General features: G+C 52.8%; 1 protein-coding gene across 1 annotated transcript in view; it reads right to left on the reverse strand.

Annotated features, from left to right (window-relative positions):
- Positions 1-20,394, reverse strand: part of FIBCD1 (fibrinogen C domain containing 1) — a 43,763-nt gene extending 23,369 nt beyond the window's left edge. The window contains exons 1-3 of the mRNA XM_073314478.1: positions 19,921-20,394; positions 12,080-12,556; positions 2,769-2,928 (exon numbers count right to left, since the gene is read on the reverse strand). Of these exons, the coding sequence (XP_073170579.1) occupies positions 2,769-2,928; positions 12,080-12,556; positions 19,921-19,992 (709 nt within the window). The 5' untranslated portion in view covers positions 19,993-20,394. The remainder of the gene's footprint in view (positions 1-2,768; positions 2,929-12,079; positions 12,557-19,920) is intronic.
- Between the last annotated feature and the right edge of the window lie 1,981 nt (positions 20,395-22,375).

The raw sequence follows: 22,375 nt of genomic DNA on the forward strand, positions 1-22,375 counted from the left end.
TCGAGGATTTCTAAGTTTTCAGTCTGATTCAGAACAAAGCCAAAGTTCAAATGCTCGAAATCCTTCCCGAAACAGAACGGCCATCCTTTGCATGGCCCTGTATACTATAGGCCAGCCACTCGGCGAAAAGAACACTAGTAAGATTGCAAAGTCAAGTGCTCTAGCGTTAGGAAACACCAGAATTAAAGCTGCCTGGGTGTCCTTAATTTGACCCCCTTGTGTATACACAGTATGATAGGGTCTTTAATTACATAAGCATGTATTTTTTCCATAGGACCTCTCTGCCTCATTACGTGCACAGGACGGATGGCACACACTTAATGAGAAGCTATTCAATCTTTCTTTTTGTTGTTCAGCATGTGGTCCAGGCCTTGTTTATTGCATACTATTCACCCTGCTGTGAAAACAGAATAAACTTCCTCTTGAGATTTTCTGGAGTGCTCATCACCATAGAATCCATGTGCTTCACAAACATTCGCTGACTTTCACACCACCCCTGTGAGGCAAGCGGGTAGTATTATCCCCATTTTATAGATGGGGAGCTGAGGCACAGAGTATGCACCGATTTTGGGTGCCCAATGTCAGACATTGCACAGGCAACCTTAACTGTGGGATTTCCTAAAGTCTGAATGCTTGATTTTGCAACCTTAATAATGGTCTTTTAGTTTAGTTGTGTTGGGTGCAATTTCCTAGTTTTTTGTTTTTTTAAAGCAAACCTAGAAGACAAATTCCATTGTGTGGCATCATATTGACACTCACAGGGTTCATCGGCAGGGTTAGAACCGTTAGATTTGCTGCCTAGACCTGCCACTTGAGCTAACTGAGTAATCAACAGGAGTAGTAGGCTGTCACCTTTGTGTGGACCAGCTCTAAAGCAGCAATTGCAGGGAAATTGCATTGTGGAGCATGCTCAGCGTGGACAGACTCTTTGGAGAATTTAGCTGCTAAAATCTAAGAAGTCTCGACAGAGCATGTGCAAACTTATTTTTCAAAAGGTTATAACCTGGCCAAATTTTGGCAGCTTTTCATGGGGCCAGCAAAAGGCACATGCCTGACACAAAGGTCCAACCCCTGCCAAATTTTATGTATCTGCTGCAAAGCAGGAGGATGCCAGAGCTTTTCAAAGAAAAAGTCAACAGGATATTTTTTTAACACGGGCAACACAGTGTACATTTTCCTTAGACTCATTCTCAAAAACATCGGCACTGTTTAGGTTGAAATTTTCCAAAACAATTCAGCCTGAGGCCGACACCTGGCGTGGAAAATTTTGGCCCAAAGGGTTAAAGTTTGCCAAAGTTCTAAGCAACTGAAAATCAGACCTTATCAGGGAAGTGTCAAACAACCTTAATAATAGGCCATGCCTACAATACAGGTGCATGTGTGATGCGATGTGCAGCCCCACTGGGGCTTCTCACAGCCATGATACGTGTCACATTATGTAAAGTGTCACATCATGTAAAGTGGCCTGGACCTTTACAGAAGGGCTCCAGGGGTAGCTAGGACCCAGAAATATTTTTCCACTGCAGGCAGTAGAGAGGAGACACCTGGGTCCTTCTGGTGCTTGATTTGCTAAAGGTGATTACACTTCCCTATTAGCAAAGGGACCTGCGCCCAGCAGCAAGAGGGTGTGAGTTGGGGGGAGCTGCCTTCCATTGCCCCAGGGGCTTGCGTAATTTCTGGACAACTATGTGACTGTGTTTGTGGAGCTGGCCCAGAGGCCTTGGGGGATTTGAAGTTAGGTCTTTGGTTTTATCATCTCTGAGGAGGAGCGCTTCAGAGGATCTCCGGATGATCTTGGGGCCAGGGTGACCATATTTCTTCAAAGGGAAAACAGGACACTGCGTGGGCCTAGCCTGAGGCACTCTGCCCCCCTCCCCAACGGGGATGGCCCAAGCCACTCACCCAAGCCCTGGCCCCTCCTCCCCGGGCGGGGCTGGTGTTACTGCTTGCCTGTGCTCTCCCTGCCCCCCGTACGAGGCTGGGGCTGGCATCGCTGCTCTCTTGAGCCCTGCCTCCCCTGATCATTTGTCCCATTTGCTCTTGCCAACTGATGAAGTTGGCAAGAGCAAACGGAACAAATGCCCACTTTTGTCAAAAAAGTTGGGATGGCTGGGACAGGGCTTAAAAAAGGGGCTGTCCCGGCCAAAACGGGGTGTATGGTCACCCTGTCTTGGGCTGGGGAGTGGAACTGGGCATGCGTGCATGCGAACGTGTGTGCGTAATGGTAGAATCAGATTGTGTGTGGACATCCCCCCCCATTCTCTGCAGGATCTGGCCAGCTAATGCAGACACAGCAAAGAAACTCCCCTGTGCTCTGCTGGGTGGAGCGCCCCATGTGGGAGCTGTAGGTGGGATATTCTCTGCTTGGGTGACTGAGGACAGGAGAGATCCAGGCCCATCCAGCTCACGAGCCCGTGGTTGTAGGCACCAGTGCTGCAGTGTCCAGCAATGACAGGCCACCTGGGCCATGGCTCTGTGGTTGGAACATTGCTCATGGGCTCGCTCCATGCACCGTGTCCCCGAATGCCTCCACTGCCCAGCAGAACAGGGTCACGAACCCAGAGTAGCTCTCTGGGAAATGCTGGGCTTTGCTGGACCACTACAAAGTGGGGTGAGTCTCTCTGCACTGCCCTGACCACGCTGTCGGTTCCCAGCTGGCATGGTCTGGGCCTTGCTGTGAGGAAGCCGCTAGTAATGTCACTTCTGTTCCCCTCTGCCTAGGGTTATTGGCCTGAAGTGCAGGAAAGGAGAGGAGGAGGCTGTCTCACCATTGGAACAACCCCGGGGCCGGGCTCCCCGGACTGGAGATCTCTGCAAGTCGGCTTTGAGCCGAGGCCTGGCCATGCCTCGATCCTTCTGCAACGTGTCCAGAACGTCGCTGACAGAGCTCACCAGCCGGGCCATGTTGGTCTGGCTCTCCGAGAGCAGCTGGGAGGGGAGAAGACAAACGATCTGTTGAGTCACCAGTTCCTGGCTTTACCCCTTTCCGAGACTGCAGGCAGCAGCGTTGAATGCATCCCTCAAAGGCAGGTGCTGAGCCTGGCCAGGTCCAGTGGATGAATCCCCTCACATAGTGCACTTACGCTTCTACATACAGCACCCTCTGTCTCAATGTGCTACCCCCCCCCCAGCCCCCAAGCAATCACTTCACCTACTGTACCCCTGAGATTCTGCCGCCAATAGGGGCATCCCTCCTAGGAACAGGGACACAGACCACATCTGGGAGCCATTCTTCCTACTGCCAACAGGGAGAGCCCTCACCCCAAATGCCAGGCTAAGAGGAGTGGGGCTGCAAACGCTGAGTGCCAGTAGAATGACATCTACCAAACCTTCCATTTCCATCCTCTGGACCTTGGCGTCTCGGCCCAGATTATATTTCCTGTACATAGTGGCAGTGGTCTGGTGGTTAGTCAGGACTTCTTCATTCTACATTCAACTCAGACTCGCTGTGTGAGCTAGGGATACATCATGTAGCTCGCTGTGCCTCAGTTTCCCCATCTGTAAAATAGGGATAATGAACACTCCGCTGCCTCACACAAGGGGTTGGGAAGCTTCATTGATCAGTGTTTGGACAGTGCTTTGAACATGTAAAGGACTTGTCTGTGCTGTGACTCCTGGACGAAAAGCACTGCAGAAAGGTCAGTGATGCGTTCATATTACATTTCAGTGCAAAATCTGTTTGGTGAATTCAGCTGACGCAGAATCCAGACTTTGCCTTAAAATGCATCGAGCACAGAATTGGGCCCAGGCTGAGGGCCGCAATGCAAACCCCAACAAACTTTGGGAAAGCTCCCATTGAAGCTCCTGGCAAAACTTCTGTTGAGAGCAGGATCAGGGCATTAATGTCACTTAAAAATAATACTGAGGCTATCAAATGGAGTTATTCTGTCTTCACTCAGTGGGGCCTGGCCTCTGCCGAATGACGAGGGCAAATCCCAGACAAGCCCACAGCACATCTGAAAGATTAATGCTGACCTGCTGTAGCTCCTGACCCCGTGTCTGCCATTTGGGGGATAAAAGGCATCTTTAGAAAAAAAAAAAAAAAAGAGAGAGGATTCCCGGTCAGTTTAAAAATATCTGTGCCCTACTGCAGCCAGATTGCAAAATGTTTGGCCTTCCCTGAAATGACCCAAGCAGCACAAGACATTCAGACACTGGCTCAGAAGTGGGGGGGGGGGCAGGGAGGGGCGGGAGGAAGCCGCTCCGCTGTGGGACAGATATGGGAGGAAATGCATATGCACAGCGAGACACAATTCAGAACGGGGGCTCCATCATGTCCATTCCAGCATCTGGCCACCAACTGGAAGAAACTGGTCTTCCCAATAGGATGTGCCCATGGTGTCGGCCATTTTGTTTTTAGGATGTTTGGGTCATGTCTTTGCATGTGCAGTTACCTACTGTCCCACAGGGAATTAATGTCGGATTTCTTTCCCCCTCTCCCCACGCATTAGGGCGGAACTGTGGCAATTCGCTTGAGGCTGATAATCAAAGTGGAAACCTGCAACGGGAAGCACAACTCAGACACATGCCAATCATAATGGCAGCCAGTGGCAGGACAAGCTGCTGCCCGGGGACGTGAGCGGAAATGAAAGGTAGCGGAAAGTTTTTAAACCCTGAAATGTTCTCTTTGGGGCTGGGCTTTGAGGAGGAAGTTGGGTCACTTCTTGTTTTATCCACACTGGGTCGCCAATCTCCAATGCAAGCTTTAAATGTCCTGAAAGTCAGAGTGCTCTGGCTTACAGAATGTGGGGTGAGTTGGGGGAGGGAGGAGCTCAGTGCACAAATGTCCACAAAACACCCCCCCCCCCAGTATCAGCAACGAAGCCTGAACTCCTCTCCTCCTCACAGCCAAAGGTGTGGCTCAAGCTGGAGTGCGGGCTCTCAAATCCCCCAGCCCAGGCTTCAGAGCCTGAGCTGCACTATCTGCTGTTTTTAGAGCATTAGCGTGAGCACCCCTAACCGCTGCAGTGCAGAGGTGCCCTCCAAGTCTGTGGGTGGGTGTTTTGGTTTGGTTGGTGTTTCCCAGACTAACAGGACTGAGGTGGGAAGGCGATGACAGACACAGAGGCAGCAATGGTAGTGACCCAAGTAGTGGAAGACACAATGAAGATGACTGGATGTAGAAGCTGTGGCATGTACATGATCCTGGAGAGGGTACCTGGAAAGAATTTCATCTGCATGAAGTGCCGCCTGATAGAGCTGACGGAAGAGAAGATCCGAGGATTAGAGATGCAGGTGGAGACTGGTTGAGTTTAGAAGGGGGTTCGAGCGGATGATGGAGCGAAGCCATGAGGAGGCTGAAGGGAAAAGCTCAGACTTGCAGATGGAAGCAGGACCGAAGAACCCTGAGGGGATACTGCTGGGTGAGGAAAGTGGACAGTGGAAGTATGTGACTAAGAGAACCAGGCAGAGGAAAAGACGGGGCAGTGAAGGAGAAATAGAGCTCAGGAACAGGTTTGCAGAGTTGGAAAATGAAGAATGAGCACAGCAAGTGGTCACTGAAGGTGAGAGGGAAAGGAAAAAGAGAAGAGTAGATAGTCTTATTGGAAGAGGGCAAGAGTCAATGGAGATAACAACACCAAATATGAGCCCCAGGAGGATACAGGATGGGTTGCAGAGGATTGCAAGGGACAATAGGAATCAAGAGGACATGAGGCCAGATGGAACAGGGCATTGATTGGAGAATCATACCATCACCAGGAAAAGGCAGGTCTAAGTGATTGGGGACTCATTACTGAGAAGAATAGACAGGCCTGTAATCAGACCTGATCCAGTGAACAAAAGGGTGTGCTGCCTGCCGGGTGCTAAGATACAGGATGCGGACCTGAGGCTGAAGAGGATCCTAATGGGAGCGGGAAAGAATCCATTGATTATCCTTCATGTGGGAAAAAATGATACGGCTAGATTCTCGCTGGAACGTATCAAGGGAGACCATGCCAGGCTGGGGAAGATGCTAAAGGAAATCGAGGCTCAGGTGATCTTCAGTGGGATTCTTCCTGTTCCTAGAGAAGGGCAACAAGATTATGATGCTCAACAGATGGCTCAGGCAGTGGTACTATAAGGAGGGCTTTGGGATGTATAGCCACTGGGAAGCGTTCATGGACAGAGGACGGTTCTCTCGGGATGGCCTTCACCTGAGTAAGGAGGGAAATAGACTCCTAGGATGGAGGATGGCAGAACTGATCAAGAGAGCTTTAAACTAGGAATTCAGGGGAGATGGTTGGGAGATGTCCAGGTAATCTCCACGCCAGTTATTCTCTTTGAGGCGGAAGAAAACGAATTAAGAAAGCATACAGCTGTGGGTAGGAGACGGACATAAGGAGGAAAGGCAGTGTACATACCAGTCTAATAGGTAATATTGGCGGTAGAATGCCTGTGCCCAATAGGGTAAAGAATGTGAGCGAAGCTAAACGGCAAAAATGAAGATGTTTGTACACCAATGCGAGGAGCCTGGGTAACAAAATGGAGGAACTAGATCTACCGGTGCAGGAAGTGAAACCAGATATTCTAGGGAGAACGGAAACAGGGTGGAATAGTCGTCATGACTGGACTGCAGGTATTGAAGAGTTTGTGCTGTTTAGGAAAGACAGAAATAAAGGTCAAGGTGGTGGAGTAGCATTGTCTATCAAGGATGAGGTAGACTGTAAAGAAATAAGAAGCGATGGAATGGATAAGACAGAGACCGTCTGGGCAAAAATCACATTGGGGAAGAAAGCTACTAGAGCCTCCCCTGGGATAGTGCTTGGGGTGGGCTAGAGACCGCCGGGGTCCGATCTGGATGTGGATAGAGACCTCTTTGATGATTTAAAAGAAGTAAATACTAATGGGAATTGTGCGAACATGGGAGACTTTAACTTCCCAGATATAGACTGGAGGACGAGTGCTAGTAGTAATAATAATAGGGCTCCGATTTTCCTGGATCCGATAGCTGATGGATTCCTTCACCAAGTCTGAAGGAACCGATAAGAGAGGACGCCTTTTTAGATCTGGTTTTGCTGAGCAGTGAGGACCTCATAGAAGAAATGATTGTAGGGGACAACCTTGCTTCGAGTGATCATGAGCTAATTCAGTTCAAACTAAATGGAAGCATAAACAAAAATAGATCCATGACTAGGGTTTTTTATTTCAAAAAGGCTAACTTTAAAAAATTAAGGAAATTAGTTAGGGAAGTGGATTGGACTGAAAAACTTGTGGATCTAAAGGCAGAGGATGCCTGGAATTACTCCAAGTCAAAGCTGCAGAAGCTATTGGAAGCCTACATCCCAAGAAAGGGGAAAAAATTCATGGGCAGGGGTTGTAAACCAAGCTGGATGAGCAAGCATCTCAGAGAGGTGATTAAGAAAAAGCAGAAAGCCTACAAGGAGTGGAAGATGGGCGGGATTAGCAAGGAAAGCTACCTTACTGAGGTCAGAACATGTAGGGATAAAGTGAGAGAGGCCAAAAGCCATGTAGAGTTGGACCTTGCAAAGGGAATTAAAAGCAATAGTAAATGGTTCTATAGCCATATAAATACTAAGAAAACAAAGAAAGAAGAAGTGGGACCGCTTAACACTGAGGATGGAGTGGAGGTTAAGGATAATCTAGGCATGGCCCAATATCTAAACAAATACTTTGCCTCAGTCTTTAACGAGGCTAATGGGGAGCTTAGGGATAACTGCAGGATGACAAATGGGAATGAGGATATGGAGGTAGATATTACCACATCCAAGGTAGAAGCCAAACTCGAACAGTTTAATGGGACTAAATCTGGGGTCCCAGATAATCTTCATCCAAGAATATTAAAGGAACTGGCATATGAAATTGCAAGCCCGTTAGCAAGAATTTTTAATCAATCTGTAAACTCAGGGGTTGTACCATATGACTGGAGAATTGCTAACATAGTTCCTATTTTTAAGAAAGGGAAAAAAAGCAATCTGGGTAACTACAGGCCCGTTAGTTTGACATCTGTAGTATGCAAGGTCTTGGAAAAAAATTTGAAGAAGAAAGTAGTTAAGGACATTGAAGTTAATAGTAATTGGGACAAAATACAACATAGCTTGATAAAAGGTAGATAGTGTCAAACCAACCTGATCTCCTTCTTTGAGAAGGTAACGGATTTTTTAGACAAAGAGAATGCAGTGGATCTAATTTATCTCGATTTCAGTAAGGCATCTGATATGGTGCCACCTGGAGAATTAGCTAAATTGGAAAAGATGGGGGTCAAAATGAAAACTGAAAGGTGGATAAGGAACTGGTTAAAGGGGAGACTACAGCGGGTGACACTAGAAGGTGAACTGTCAGACTGGAGGGAGGTTACCAATGGAGTTCCTCAGGGATTAGTTTTGGGACCAATCTTATTTCATTTTTTATTACTGACCTTGGCACAAAAAGTGGAAATGTGCTAATAAAGTTTGCGGATGACACAAAGCTGGGAGGTATTGCCAATACAGAGGGGGACCGGGATATCATACAGGAGGATCTGGATGACCTTGTAAACTGGAGTAATGGTAATAGGATGAAATTTAATAGTGAAAAGTGCAAGGTCATGCATTTAGGGATTAATACAAATAGTTTTAGTTATAAGCTGGGGACGCATCACTTGGAAGTAACTGAGGAGGAGAAGGACCTCGGAGTATTGGTTGATCACAGGATAACTATGAGCCGCCAATGTGATTGTGAAAAAAGCTAATGTGGTCTTGGGATGTATCAAGCGAGGTATTTCCAGTAGAGATAGGGAGGTGTTAGTACCGTTATACAAGGCACTGGTGAGACCTCACCTGGAATACTGTGTGCAGGTCTGATCTCCCATGTTTAAGAAGGATGAAGTCAAACTGGAACCGGTACAGAGAAGGGCTACTAGGATGATCCGAGGAATGGAAAACCTGTCTTATGACAGGAGACTCAAGGAGCTTGGCTTGTTTAGCCTAACCAAAAGAAGGTTGAGAGGAGATGTGATTGCTATCTATAAATATATCAGAGGGATAAATACCATGGAGGGAGAAGAATTATTTAAGCTCAGTACCAATGTGGACACAAGAACAAATGGATATAAACTGGCCATCGGGAAGTTTAGACTTGAAATAAGATGAAGGTTTCTAACCCTCAGAGGAGTGAAGTTCTGGAACAGCCTTCCAAGGGAAACAGTGGGGGCAAAAGACCTATCTGGCTTCAAGACAAAGCTTGATGAGTTTATGGAGGAGATGGTATGATGGGATAGCCTAATTTTGGCAATTAATTGATCCTCGACTACTAGTGGTAGATATGCCCAATGGCCTGTGATGGATGGGGTGGGATCTGAGTTACTACAGAGAATTCTTTCGTGGGTGTCTGTCTGGTGAATCTTGCCCACATGCTCAGGGTTTGGCTGATCACCATATTTGGGGTCGAGAAGGAATTTTCCTCCAGGGCAAATTGGAAGACGCCCTGGGGGGTTTTCGCCTTCGTTTGCAGCGTGGGGCACGGGTCACTTGCTGGAGGATTCTCTGCACCTTGAAGTCTTTAAACCACGATTTGAGGACTTCAATAGCTCAGACATAATTTATGGCTTTGTTACAGGTGTTGGTGGGTGAGATTTCGTGGCCTGCATTGTACAGGAGGTCAGACTAGACAATCATAATGGTCCCTTCTGACCTTAAAGTCTATGATTCTATCCACAGAAGAGGTGCATGAGGGGGTAGCCACAGCAAAAGGCTCCCCTCATCCCTGCAATCCATGTCAGAATGGAGAACCAAACCATTGGAAGGCAACGATGTGGACCTTTTCCAGAACAAAGAGGCCAGCCCCGGAGCGGGCGCTGTCACTTGGAGTATTACATAAAACAAGAGAGAGGATCGTGCTGCTCTGCTCGTCATAGGCATGGCCTCCATTCAGGGGTGGGCATCAACAGTGTAAAACAGGCGCTCCCTGACTGCAGAGCGATGAGAAGCTTAAAAGGCTCAGCAAATGGGATCTGCAAAGAAGAGATTTGGGGAAGCGAAGAGCAGACGTCTTTGCAAGGAGCAGTTACACCCCCGAGCAACTTGCAGCTATCGATCTTGTAGCCCTTCACAAGGTGTAGGGTTCTTTTTCAGATGGGGAAACTGAGGTACAGAATGCTGAATTTGCCCAAGTTCACTGTGGCCCAGGGAATCCCACCAATGCCAACTGTCAGAGGGCACCCTGTACCATAACTCACATCAGGCCTGACACACTCATTGCCACAACACACTTGTCATAATCTGTGTCTCAAAAGCCTCATGTGAGGTATCGTGTCCAAATTGGTAACACACTGGTCATTAGTATTATTGTGTGATGTATATATGAGTGGTGTATAAAGAATTACAGATGTGTGATGGAAATGTTCTGAAAAGGGAGTTTTGCAAGCAGTGCATAAGCCCAGCCTGTCCTAGACAACGGAATGTTGTTATGCCTCCAGTGTAAACTGAGCCAGGTAACACCTCAGAAGACAGTGAGTAGTATATCTACATATAAGGTAAACAAAGCCATCAAGCTACATGAGCTAGGGGAAAGGAAGCTTAATGATCATGCCAGGGGATGGAGCCTACACTCTCAGGAAGCCTTCCTAACTCTTGAAACAGAGACAATAGACTTTGTGAAATATAAGCAAAGGCATATGGCCATTTTGGCATCCATCACCCAGGGGACACAGAGGGAGCAGAGCCCTTTGAGCTCAAGAGAGGTGGATCCTCTTGGCCTGAAAACCAGGAGTAGCTGGAACTGACTCTGGGTGAGACCCCTGCTTAGACAAAGATTGTAACTCACTGAAGTGATATTTTCGTCACTAGACTAACAAGTGATATTTTGTTTTACTTGTAACCACACCTGTGTCTTTTTTCCTTACCTGTTATCACTTATATCTCTGTTCTTTAACAGACTTATTCTTGTTTTATTAGACAACTATCTCAGTGTTGTGTGTTAAACCAGTGGTTTTCAACCTTTTTTCATTTGCAGACCCCTAAAACATTTTAAATGGAGGTGGGGACCGCTTAGGAAATCTTAAAACCCCCAGGGATCTCCAGACCACAGGTCGAAAACCACTGTGTTAAATTGAAGGGTGAAATCCTCAGGTAACTACCAGGCTGGAGTGGGCTCTGTCACTTTGGAGGCAGCGAACTTCATAACTTCTGTGAGTGTCCAGCGAGAGGGACTGGACACTGCAGGGAAGATAGTTCGTGAGAGCCTCAGGCCTGGAGGGGCTGTTGATGTCGCCCTGCAAGGAGTAACCAGGCTGGTGGAAGCCAGGGTGAGGCCACTGTGTTGTGAGCAGGCTGCTGGTGTCAGGGCTCTGAGTCAAAGCTGCACAGCACAGAGGCCCCCCAGGTTACTGGGCAGGAAGTGACACAATCCCTTACTGGCCTGGGTGAACCTCCAGAGTGTCACAGTCACCCAGAAGGTCAATGGCAGAGGTGAGATTAGAACCCAGCTCTCTGGAGTCCCACGCCACCGGGATGAAAAGCAGCAACTGGCTGCGTAACTCTGCAAAGGGGGAGGTGACCGAGAGGAGAGGGGCAGGGTGTTTCAGGGAGTCAGAAGAGGAAGTGAAGAGCTGCAGTTGGAGAAATGTTATGGCCAGCTCATCATGTAGCAAGCTGCCACAGGAAGATGTGGAGCCCCCGTCCGCTAGGAGGAAGGCTGTAGGGATAGTGAAATTAGTCCCTTGGGACTGGTCCCCCCCAATACAATTAGTTTTTGAATCATCCAGTTATGCTGCTTTATCTCTCCCTCCCTGGCCCCGCAATGCCGCCCTGCCCTGCCAGCAACATGCTGCATTAGCCTTACAACAATGGGGGGGATGGCTGCCTCCTCTGCGCTAGTCTGTAATGGGTGAGCGCGGTAGCAGGGGCCAGCCTCGCATTTCCCACCTGCAATGCATGATCCTTGGCAGGAGGATGGCCAACCCTGAGGTTGTAGGAGATTGGAGCCCTGTGTGCAGCCCAGGGAGGAGTTCTGACTTCACCACACCTTCTCCAGCCCAGAGTCTCCAGCTAATGTTATTTAGATTGGACCATCCTGAAAATAGCCATCACGCTCCCTCTCCAGTGCCGGTCTCTGGCTCCGTGCTGCAGTCAGCCAGCCTGCCGGCATGGCAGGTGCAGCTTACCTGTATCAGCTGCCCCTGCTCGTTCTGTAGGGCTTTGAGTTCCTGCCCCATCGCGTGGTGCCCCTTCTTCAAGCTGTCACAGTCGGCTCTCAGCTGAGTGGCGTGGGTCAGGAGCTTGGCCACCTCCTCCGCCACAGTGACCAGCAGGGCCCGCTCCTGTCCCTTGGATGACTTCATCTCAGTGTCGTGGTCCGTCACAGCACGCAGCACGGAGGACTGGAAGCTCTCCAGGCGGGTGAAGCTGCTGGCTTGGTCTGGACAGTTGGGGTCAATGAAGATGTTGATGCGGGAGCTGTCCACCTTCTCGATGGTGACCAGGGCATTGGCCTCCTCGGGGTTGGTGCTGATGATGGGCGGGGACTCTGTGACGGGGTTGTGATAGTGGTTCATGAAGAGGATGGCGCCAGTGACGGTAACGGCCAGGAGGACGGCCACAGACAGGAGGACCGTGCACAGGATGTAGCCACAGCTCATTCTCTGGGGGGACAGAGAGGATTCGTGGAACTCTCTGGCCCAGGTGGCAGATTTAGAAGGGTTTAAACTTCACGTACAGCAGATAATCACCCACGATCACAGACACCCCTCTCTTCCATTACCCCATCCCACTGTGTCCCCATTCAGATATCTTCCTCACCCTCTTGGGTCTAATGAGATCCCAGACCAAACCCTTCCCTGCAATCTCCCGGGGAGATGAATGGGATTGTTCACCTTTCCTTCTGGGCCAAATGCTCCTGCCCCTCTTTCCCCTACCAGAAGCAAATCCTGAACTACTGGACCTTGCACCGAGGAGCTAAGATGGCCGGAGAGCTTAGAAATTTGCCCATGTGCCTTCTGCCCCCTGGCAGCTTGTGCAGCCCACAGGTGAAGGACTGCTCCTCCCAACCAGCATCTCTCTCCTCTTGAGCTGTCTCTTCCCCTGTGTCAGTTCTCCCTGCGATACCTGTTGGATTCACCCGCAGGACTCTTGGTCCGTGCAAACTGCTCCTGGAGGGACGCAGGGAGGTTTTATCTATCACCAGGCACAAAGATCTGATCCCCATTAGTGCCAGCTCCCTTCTGCCCTGCCGTCAGCTGGCTGACACGTCGCAACTGCATTACCTCCCCATTTTCCCGCTGGCTGCCTCCCCCTTTCATTACACCTGCAGGACTGAGGCTATGATTTTCCTCTGACCCCAGTGGCAGCTGTCACAAGGAATTGAGGGCTGGGAAAGTGTTGCATATTCAAAGAGACAAAGATGACTTTCTCCAGGAACGAGACCAAAATTGCTGCATCTGCAAAGATTTCCCAGGCACTGTCCCCTCCTGCATGTCTATCTGGAGTGACACCTGCTTTCAACCCCCCTTTATTCATGGTCCTACAGCCATTTGCATTAAGGTGACTCAAGCTGCGGATTGGATGAATACATGGAAGACAAAGCGGAGGCCCTCCCTGTACCTCCAGCCAAAAATAACTCCTTCCCTATCAGAGACATGCAACAGAATTCAGGATGGATTTATCCACCCAAAGGAGAGCAAAGCAGCAGACATGAAATGCACCAGCACTTGGCTGCGTGGGAAGCCAGGCTGCAGGGACCACCTTAAAGAGGCAGCCACGCGCTAGTCACAGACTCCAGCTTTCTGTGTATTAAAAAGAAATATGTCAAAGACAATAAGGCAGGCTTTCAGTGAGAAGACAGGTTCCCACGTTTGCTCTGTGTTTCTAACACATTAATCCAGACCTGCACATCAGGCAGTGGTCTGTTGCTTCAAGGAGGACGGTTTCAGGTTAGCTCGGTAAATCAAGGCATAGCTTGGTTTATGTGAGATTTGGGTACATTAGGAGATGGATTTGGGGTCATTTTCCATTACTTAGCATTAGAGGAGGATTGGCTCAGACCCTTGAGGATCTGACCATTATGTCTAGGAGTTAGCTCTTTGGAAATGGGGTACCACAGAGAAATGGAGGTCCAAGATGGAAAATATGGAGTCCCAGATTACAAACTCTCAAATGGTGTTTGAATCTGGGGGTTTAGTTCAACCCATCCTGAAATCACTACCCAAGTCCTCCAAAGATCTCAACAAGATCCACCAACAGAAAGGGAGGAAGTGAAGGCCTGTTATTTCCAATGTAAAAACCAAAGAGGAAAAATTGGAGGCCATCTTTACGCATCATAAAAGACGGTGTCTGACTTTGCTATGCGGTTCACCTTTAGCTATCCAATTAAACGCAAAGCAGCATGTTAGCTTCTTCCCCTTGGTAGAAGGTTGTTTAACCTCTCAGTGCCCCTGGCCACATGCAAGACAGGCACACTGGAATGGACTCAGTTATCCCCATTCAGTCTGGACTAACAACCGCCTCTTGCAGACGGGCAAGGCAGATGCCTTATGAACTAGTGCCTGTCACAAGGCCTGTTTTAAAGCAGCAGAGGGCTGCATGAGCTGTGCTGGTGTGAAACAGGAGACGCGCTGGCTAGCCTCCTTTCTAGCTCTCTCTCCTAGAAGGACTGGAGTGTCGCTTTGACTGACAGATCACATTCTGGGAAGGAAAGAGGCTGTGAGAAGAAAGCCTCTCTTGCCACTCTGGGACTGAGCGCTGCAGAAAGAAGAATCTGTTTCATCGAAGGGGAAAAGAAACGAGGTTTTGATACAAGTGCCTTGTCTCATCCTTCCCGGGAACACAAAAGCAAAAGGACGAAACAAGTGTTCACTCAAGGCAAACCTCTGGTAGGTTTTGATCTGAAGGGCTAGTAGATAGCATGCATGTCGTCCATAGAGCTGCCTGAGAGGTGACCTGCCTGGGACATATTTAGAACATTGGGACTATAAAGGGGTCTTACTGGCATCTTGGAGAATGGAAGACGAGGAAGAGAACACAATTCCATACCTCCTTCTATCCCCCAGCAAATCCTAATTGCTTTCACATCATCCTCCCTAGCCCTAATTCACTCCATGCTCATACCAAACTATCAGCCAAGTTGGCAATGGGGGAGAGACTGGACCATATACCTGGGGGTTCCTACAGCTGCCACTCCCATGCACTGCACAAGCACAGAAACGAGTAAGAAAGTCAAATAAATTTCAAACTCCAACCATCGCCATTTGCCCAGTGGAGCAATTGAACAACTGGTGAAATGCAGCGACAGCAAGTGGAGAGGCTGGCTTCTGAGTTAATGACCAGGGCTCCAAGGCTGCAGCAGGGGGCTGACCTAGCACCCAACCCTTTTCACTGCACAGCGGCTGGAGCTGCAGATGGGCTGTCTTATGGTCGGAGCTGGGTCACCAAAGCAGTCGTGTGTGAGATCCTCTGCATTCTCTCAAGCTCTGCCTCGTGAGCCACTGCTGGTGAATACACAATGATAGAGACACAAGAGCGGGACTGTCCCCTTCCGCAGAGCAGGCGTCCCCCTGGGAAGTAAAGGAGACAGCCCAGGAGCTCAGCTGGCAGAGGCAGCCAGGAGACCCCGGGTCTGATGTGTGAAAGCCAGCATGTGAGGGCAGAGGGGGTTTCCCTGCTTTCGGGGTATCTTCCCCCCCCCCCCCCGATCCTGCTGTGTCTGACTCTTATCCTTGCGTCAAAGATGATTCTGAAGAGGAAACTATCTGAAAGGGCCAGATGGCGCCAAAGGGCCTAGATTAGCCAAAGAGCGTGGCTCCCAGGGACTGATCCCAGGACCCCTCCACAGGTCCTCTCTGCAACGGGCTGTACTCCAGCAATCCAGGAAAGGCGAGTGCCGTGTCTGTATGTACTGCCTGTTTCTGCCCCGGTCCCATTGCCCATGAGCCCTGCAACAGTTCTGCTCGTGCTGAGTGAGAGAGAATTAGGGGCTCACAGAGACGCAGGACATCAGTCCGATCCCAGCTTGCTGAGAGACATGCCCAGCAGCAGGATGGAAGATGCACTTGGGACCTTTGTCTCTGGAGCGCACAGAGTCCTCCAGCCCTGCGAAACAGCACCGCCCCCTGCACCCCTCCGCCGGTGAGCCCTGGGAGCTGGCTGGCATGTGCCAGAAGAGGGTAGCAGCGCTACACGGAATGCATACTGTCTCACACACGCAAGCAGCTGTTCCATAGCTGCCTGTCAGGAGAAGGAAGAAGCCTGTCTCGAGGGGCACCCAGAGCAGAGGCACCCACTGGCTGTACTTGGTGGCTGCAGCTGGTCTTCTCTGACCTCACCAGCAGGTGTATCTGCCACCTCTGGGAGGGACAATGCAGAGCAGCTGGTAGAAGAGCTGGAATCAGGCAGAGGGTGAGGAAGATGCTCAGATCCTTATAAGTCAGATCGTCCAATGCGGGGGCCAGCTGGCTCTGGGGGGATCATCCTTCTTGACTGTTAATTTATCAGTCACCAGAGTGATGGGACACTACCCAACTAAGGTTTCAGAGTAACAGCCGTGTTAGTCTGAATTCGCAAAAAGAAAAGGAGGACTTGTGGCACCTTAGAGACTAACCAATTTATTTGGTTTACCCAACTAAGGCGGTCCTCGCCACATGCACACACCAATCACAGCAGCACAAAAACCCTACCCCATATACAGCCACACGCACTGAGCTCTGCCCTGGGCAGCCCCTCCTCACCTCCCCTGCACTCACTGATTTCCCTTCTCATCACAGCCTCCCTTCTCTCATCAGCACTCCTGTGCCTTGTCCCAGGCAGGCCCCTACTCCTGGGTTGCCCTCCCTGCTCCTGTACACGCCGTAGCCTCATACTCCTGCTTCAGGTGCCCCCTTTGTGCCACGACAGAGCAGTGCTCAGGGTCAGAGCGATCGTCCAGTCTCCACCTACAGGGCCTGGCTATAACGAGCCCCTCTCCCCCCCAGCCACCTCATTCTGGGCATCTGGATGTCCTCTCTTCCCATGTCCTAACCAGATCACCTAGACCACAAGCAAATCAGCACAGAGACCGTGCCTTTGTTCTCTTTGTGGCAGATTAATTCTGCAGCTTATACCCCCTGCATTCTGCGGTTGCAGGAATTAGTTCTGCCCCCAGCATAGTTAACTGGCACCCCTGAATAGCTAGGCTACGGGTTTGTCCTGCCCAGGCCCACCCCTGAACCCAGGGCTGCCACAGAGCTGACTTTTTGCACCATGGCAGCAGGGTCCCCTGCAACTATCAGTCCTTCTCCCACTCCTGCGTTTCTTTTAGGGGTCAGTCTAGCAGGTGATGATGAATAGGGCCCTTTGGGTGTATTCGGTGTTCACCCTTCTGGTGCTATAAGCCAATGGTATTGTGTTCAGCCAAACACAGTGGCCTAGGATCTGGGCAAGGTGTACCGCCTGTGCTCAGCCCAGAGTCACATCCCAGGGCTCAGACGGTCTGGGCCAATAAGCGTAACCCCATCAGCCCCCCTCCAAAGAACTCCGCTGCCCCCTGATCACTTCAGGGGCTAGTTCGGTTTTGGTTTTTGAGACCATCTGTGGATTTGCCCCCAGCTGACCTCAAAAATCTTTTCTACTCCGCTCCCCAGCTCTGGCTGGTTTCTTCCGCCCTTCTCCTCAGCAGCCCTTTCCTTCTGCAAACCACCTCTCTGTATGACCTGGTTGTCTACACAGGTTTCAAATGCATGTCCTGTTTGACGCTGGATCCACAACAGAGGTTTGCAGTGGTGCAGCTACATCTATTATCCCCCTTCTCTCCCCCGCTCCCATGCTGCTAACACCTCCCGCCCCCTCCGCCATCTCCTCTCAGATTTCATCTTGAACTAGATCTTCATGTCAACACCCTTTGGGGACTGGCCTAGCAGTGATTAATTTAGCCACTGGATCTCTCTACACTGCTCTCCTCCGTAATATTGTATAAGCCCGAGCCTGTCTGGTAGTGCTTATACACCGTAAAGCTCTTTCGGGAGTTGGGGAGATGCTGCAGATGGTAGGAGACCTGCTTTATAAAACAGTCTGCCTGGGTTTAAATGAATAAGATCCAGGCTGTGGCTTCCAAAGGAATCTATGGCAGCTAAAACCCAACTCCCCTAGAATCTCAGTGTGAGCTGGACACACGGCTCCCCCAGACTTCTTTGAAAAGCCCAGCTTTAATTCATACTCCACTGATTGTTCTGATACACAATGAACGCCCAGTGTGTTGGGGTCACAGCCTGGGTGGGGAACTGGGCCAGCTCTCTGTTACCCAGATGGGCTGAGCATTCAACCTGACCTAGGGGAAACTTCATTTATTGCCATCAGGGGAAGCCCTAGCCCCGACCCTAATGCTCCTGCCTACCTTGCAAGGAGTGTGCTGGGACGTGGGGCACAATTGGAGGGGAGCTGTGGACAGAATTTCTCTCCCTCATGGACCCAGGGCTGGCAGGCTGCTCCCTGTGGCTCTCACCCTTGCTAGGGGGTGAAAGGAAAGTTGGCACAGTGAACTCCTGAGGGGGGATGAGGAGCCCTGAGGGCTCAGGTCCGGCACAGCTGCTGAAGTGGGGGTGGCATCTGGGGTAACGGGGGGCGTAAATGCTGCCTGGACATTTAAATGTAGAAGGTGAAGAAGAACAAAGCAGCTGTCTCTAGGGAACCCGTGCCCCCCCATCCTCAAACAGCCCACGGTCACATCCATTTCTACCACTCCAGCCTGATCACACATGGCTGGGTGGCCAACGGCAGACAGGACCAAGGGGAAGCAATCGTGCCAGGGATGGCGGAGGACGCGGATCCCTTGGTACATTTGGGAAGGTCAGGTCCCAAGGGCCAGAGCTTCCCACATGGTCCTGAGTTCCATGGTTCCTTATTGTGATTCCTCGCCACGTAGTGTGCTGGGAGCTGGAAATGCTGTAGGGACATGTCTCCTCTTACCCCCCCCCCCACCTATCTCAGCCTCCCCAGCTCTTCCTCTGTGCTTCTTTCACTTCCCTATGCAGCATTGGTTGGAGGTTTGTTTCTTGCTGTGTTCTAACTCTTTGCAGGTCCACGCAGCGCGTGATGCCAACTCCCCTCAGGGGTACAAGGACAGGCAGCTGCACACCTGCATGCACACCGTCTTGCACACATGTTCGTGCTCATCCACCCTTGGATACGTGGCAGAACATGCAGGGAGACTCACAGCCCGTGCATGGAGACGCACACATTCAGGCCGTGTTCCTGACTTGCACATGGGTTCTTCACATGTACACACACCAGGGCTTGGACATGCACATTGCTCCGGGGAGGTGCAAGCAGGCTCCGGCACCCGATCCCCTGTCTGTGCGGTGCAATAAGTGCTGTGTGAACCCCCTTCACCCCAGTCGCCTCTCCCGCTGGCCCTCCTCGCCCTCAGCTCTTCTAACCAGCCAGGCAGGCTCCACGGACTACTACAGCTGGGGACGGTGGTGGGAGAGTCTGTACATTAACAGGGTCAGATCTGACCCCAGCACAGGCTCGACATGCAAAAATCCTCTCTAAAAAGTGAGCGAAGTGTTTGAAATGCGCAGCAGTTAGTTAAGGGGAGGAGGCTGGGGCAGCCCGGGCGCCGTTACCTGCTGCCCGTGTAACTCTCAATTGCTTTCCTAGAGCATGATGTGACATTCACTGTAAATAAATAGCCTAAATGATTCAGGGCGAATTTGCCACCAGCCAGGGACCCCGGTTCCTGCCCGTTCCTCAAGGGCTCCAAGGAGCGAACATGCAGCCTACCATCCAACACTCCGCCTGGCCAGCCCTGCCAGGGGCTGCTTTCTCCAGCAGGCAGCCCCCAGCCCCTGGCGCGCACACAAACCCCTTCGGGGCTGGGTAACCGCGGGGTGTTTCGCAGTGCAGGTAAAGAGGGGGCCCCCATAGGGAGTTATGAAGTTTTGGGGGCGCTGTCTATCCCCTGCGCCGGAGAGAGATGCGGGGGGACCCAGCCTCCCCTCGGTTCTCGCTCCTGTCTCACCCGTCCTCTCCCGCTCCTTACCTGGGATTTCTCCTGCTGCCCGTCCTCGAGTGGAGACGCTCTGCCCATGTCTTTCCATCGATCGTTGACCATCTTCTGGGCCAGGGACGGGAGCGAGTCCGGTTCAAAGGGGGGGGGGGAGAATCTGCGCCCCGGCCCGGGAACCGAGAGATCCCGGGAGGCGGCCGGGCCGCCCCGCGGAGCCCCTGAGCTCGCTCCGCGCGGCGTCGGGCAAAGTTTGCGGCGCGTTCGGGGCTGAATCCGCACCGCCGCAGCGCAGCGCCCCTCTCCCCGCCGGCCCAGCCAGCTGCTCCCCTCGGCCCCGGGCTGGCGGCGCCCCGCCCTCCTGCGGCTCCCCTGCCGGAGCCTGGGGGGCTGGCCCCGAACTTCGCCTCCCAACCACTGATCTGCCCGGCACAGCCCCGCCGCCCAGACTAGAGACCCGAGCAGCCTAGGGGTGGGGGCCTGGATCGACCCTCCGCCCCTCTCCTCCTCCCTGCCCTAAATCTGCTGGACGAGCCCCGCTCTGCCCCTTCCCCAGACTCTGCGCCCTCCCTCCTCTCTCTGCCCTTCTTTCCTCTTTCCCCCGGCTTCTGTCCCCTCTGTCTGCCCCCCGCCGCTTCTATCTCTCTGTCCTGCCCCCCTCTCCTCCCGGCTTCTACCCCTCTTCCCTCCTCCCCTCTGTCTGCCCCCCCCCGCTTCTATCCCTCTGCCCTGCCCCCTCTCCTCTCGGCTTCTACCCCTCTTCCCTCCTCCCCCCTCTGTCTGCCCCCCCGCTTCTATCCCTCTGCCCTGCCCCCTCTCCTCTCGGCTTCTACCCCTCTTCCCCCCTCTGTCTGCCCCCCCGCTTCTATCCCTCTGCCCTGCCCCCTCTCCCTCCGCCCCCGCTTCAATCCCTCTGCCCTGCCCCCTCTGTCCCCCCCCGGCTTCTATCCCTCTGCCCTGCCCCCTCTCCTCTCGGCTTCTACCCCTCTTCCCTCCTCCCCCCTCTGTCTGCCCCCCCGCTTCTATCCCTCTGCCCTGCCCCCTCTCCTCTCGGCTTCTACCCCTCTTCCCTCCTCCCCCCTCTGTCTGCCCCCCCGCTTCTATCCCTCTGCCCTGCCCCCTCTCCTCTCGGCTTCTACCCCTCTTCCCTCCTCCCCTCTCTGTCTGCCCCCCCCGCTTCTATCTCTCTGCCCTGCCCCCCCCTCCTCTCGGCTTCTACCCTCTTCCCTCCTCCCCTCTCTGTCTGCCCCCCCCGCTTCAATCCCTCTGCCCTGCCCCCTCTGCCCCCCCCCTGGCTTCTATCCCTTTGCCCCCTCCCCCCGGCTTCTGCCAGGCAGGCAGCACGAAGTAACCCGTTGCCCGCCTGGGCAGGAGCCGCGGCTGCAGCAGGGAGCGCGGAGCGGACCCGCTCCCAGCCCTTGGCCGGCCCAGCTCGGGTGCCGCCGGCTGGGCGACGCCTGGGGTCGGCGCGGCAGCCGTGGAGCTCAGGCGGATTAGCAGCCGGCCAGCCCCGCGGAGCAGGGAGCTGTGTCTCAAACCTCCCTCCCCGGGGCCCCTCCCGCCAGACCCCGCGCCCCCCCCCCGTCACCTGCCCCCAGCCCCGGCGGCACATGGTGCCCCCCGGCCAGGGGGCAGCGCTGCCGGCGCCCGCCGCTCGCCTCCCGCGAGCCGCTGCCGGAGCCACGCGGTGTGCGGGGAAGCCGCTGCCATTGCAAGGAACAGCCCCAGCGGGGAGCCGGGGCGCCCCCTCACCCGCAGCCCCATGCCAGGCACAGCCTGCCCCGCAGCTCACCGGCCGCGCACCGCAGGGGGCCTGCAGCGGGCAGTCCCTTCCCGGGGTGGTCAGCCAGCCCCGCCCAGCCTGGGGGCGGAGGAGTCAGTAGGGGGCACTGACCCCACCTAGTGTCCCTGCACAGTGCTGGGGCGGCGCGGGGGGGGGGCACAGAGTGACTCTGCAGGTGCACCCCTCCCCCCGCCATGTGCTGTGTAGCTGAAGCTTTCAGGCTTCCTGGGGTCACTGCCTCTGTGCAGTTCACCTGCCTTTTCCTTTGAGCTGTTCTGTTTGCATGGTGCAGAGCCCCCCTCCACCCCCGCCCCCGCCCCCGCCAAGGGGTGCTTTCCGGGGATTTCCATTCCCCCAGCTCCAGGCTGGCTCCCACTGGCTCCCTGGCTGGTGTCCATGCAGGGGCCTCGGTGTCAGGCCTGTTGAAAGGTGCGACTCCGGCGCCCTCTAATGGCTGCAGCGTAGGGCGTTGACAAGCCCTGCTGTCACCTCCGCTGGTGGGGATTCTGCTCTCCTTCCAGTGCCCAGGGCGTGGGACAGGCTGTGTCCCAGCCTCTCTGTGAACCACGCACAATAGCTGATGAGCCTGAGATGCTGTGCCTGTGGCCAAGGGGTTGTGGTGTATGCAAGGCGCTGCCTAAGCAGGGGCCACAAGCAGAGATGGGTCCATGCTGTAAAATTTCTGCCTGGAGCAAGTCAGCTAAGGTT

Source organism: Lepidochelys kempii, chromosome 16, assembly GCF_965140265.1.
Source record: "Lepidochelys kempii isolate rLepKem1 chromosome 16, rLepKem1.hap2, whole genome shotgun sequence".
Classification (NCBI taxonomy): domain Eukaryota; kingdom Metazoa; phylum Chordata; order Testudines; family Cheloniidae; genus Lepidochelys; species Lepidochelys kempii.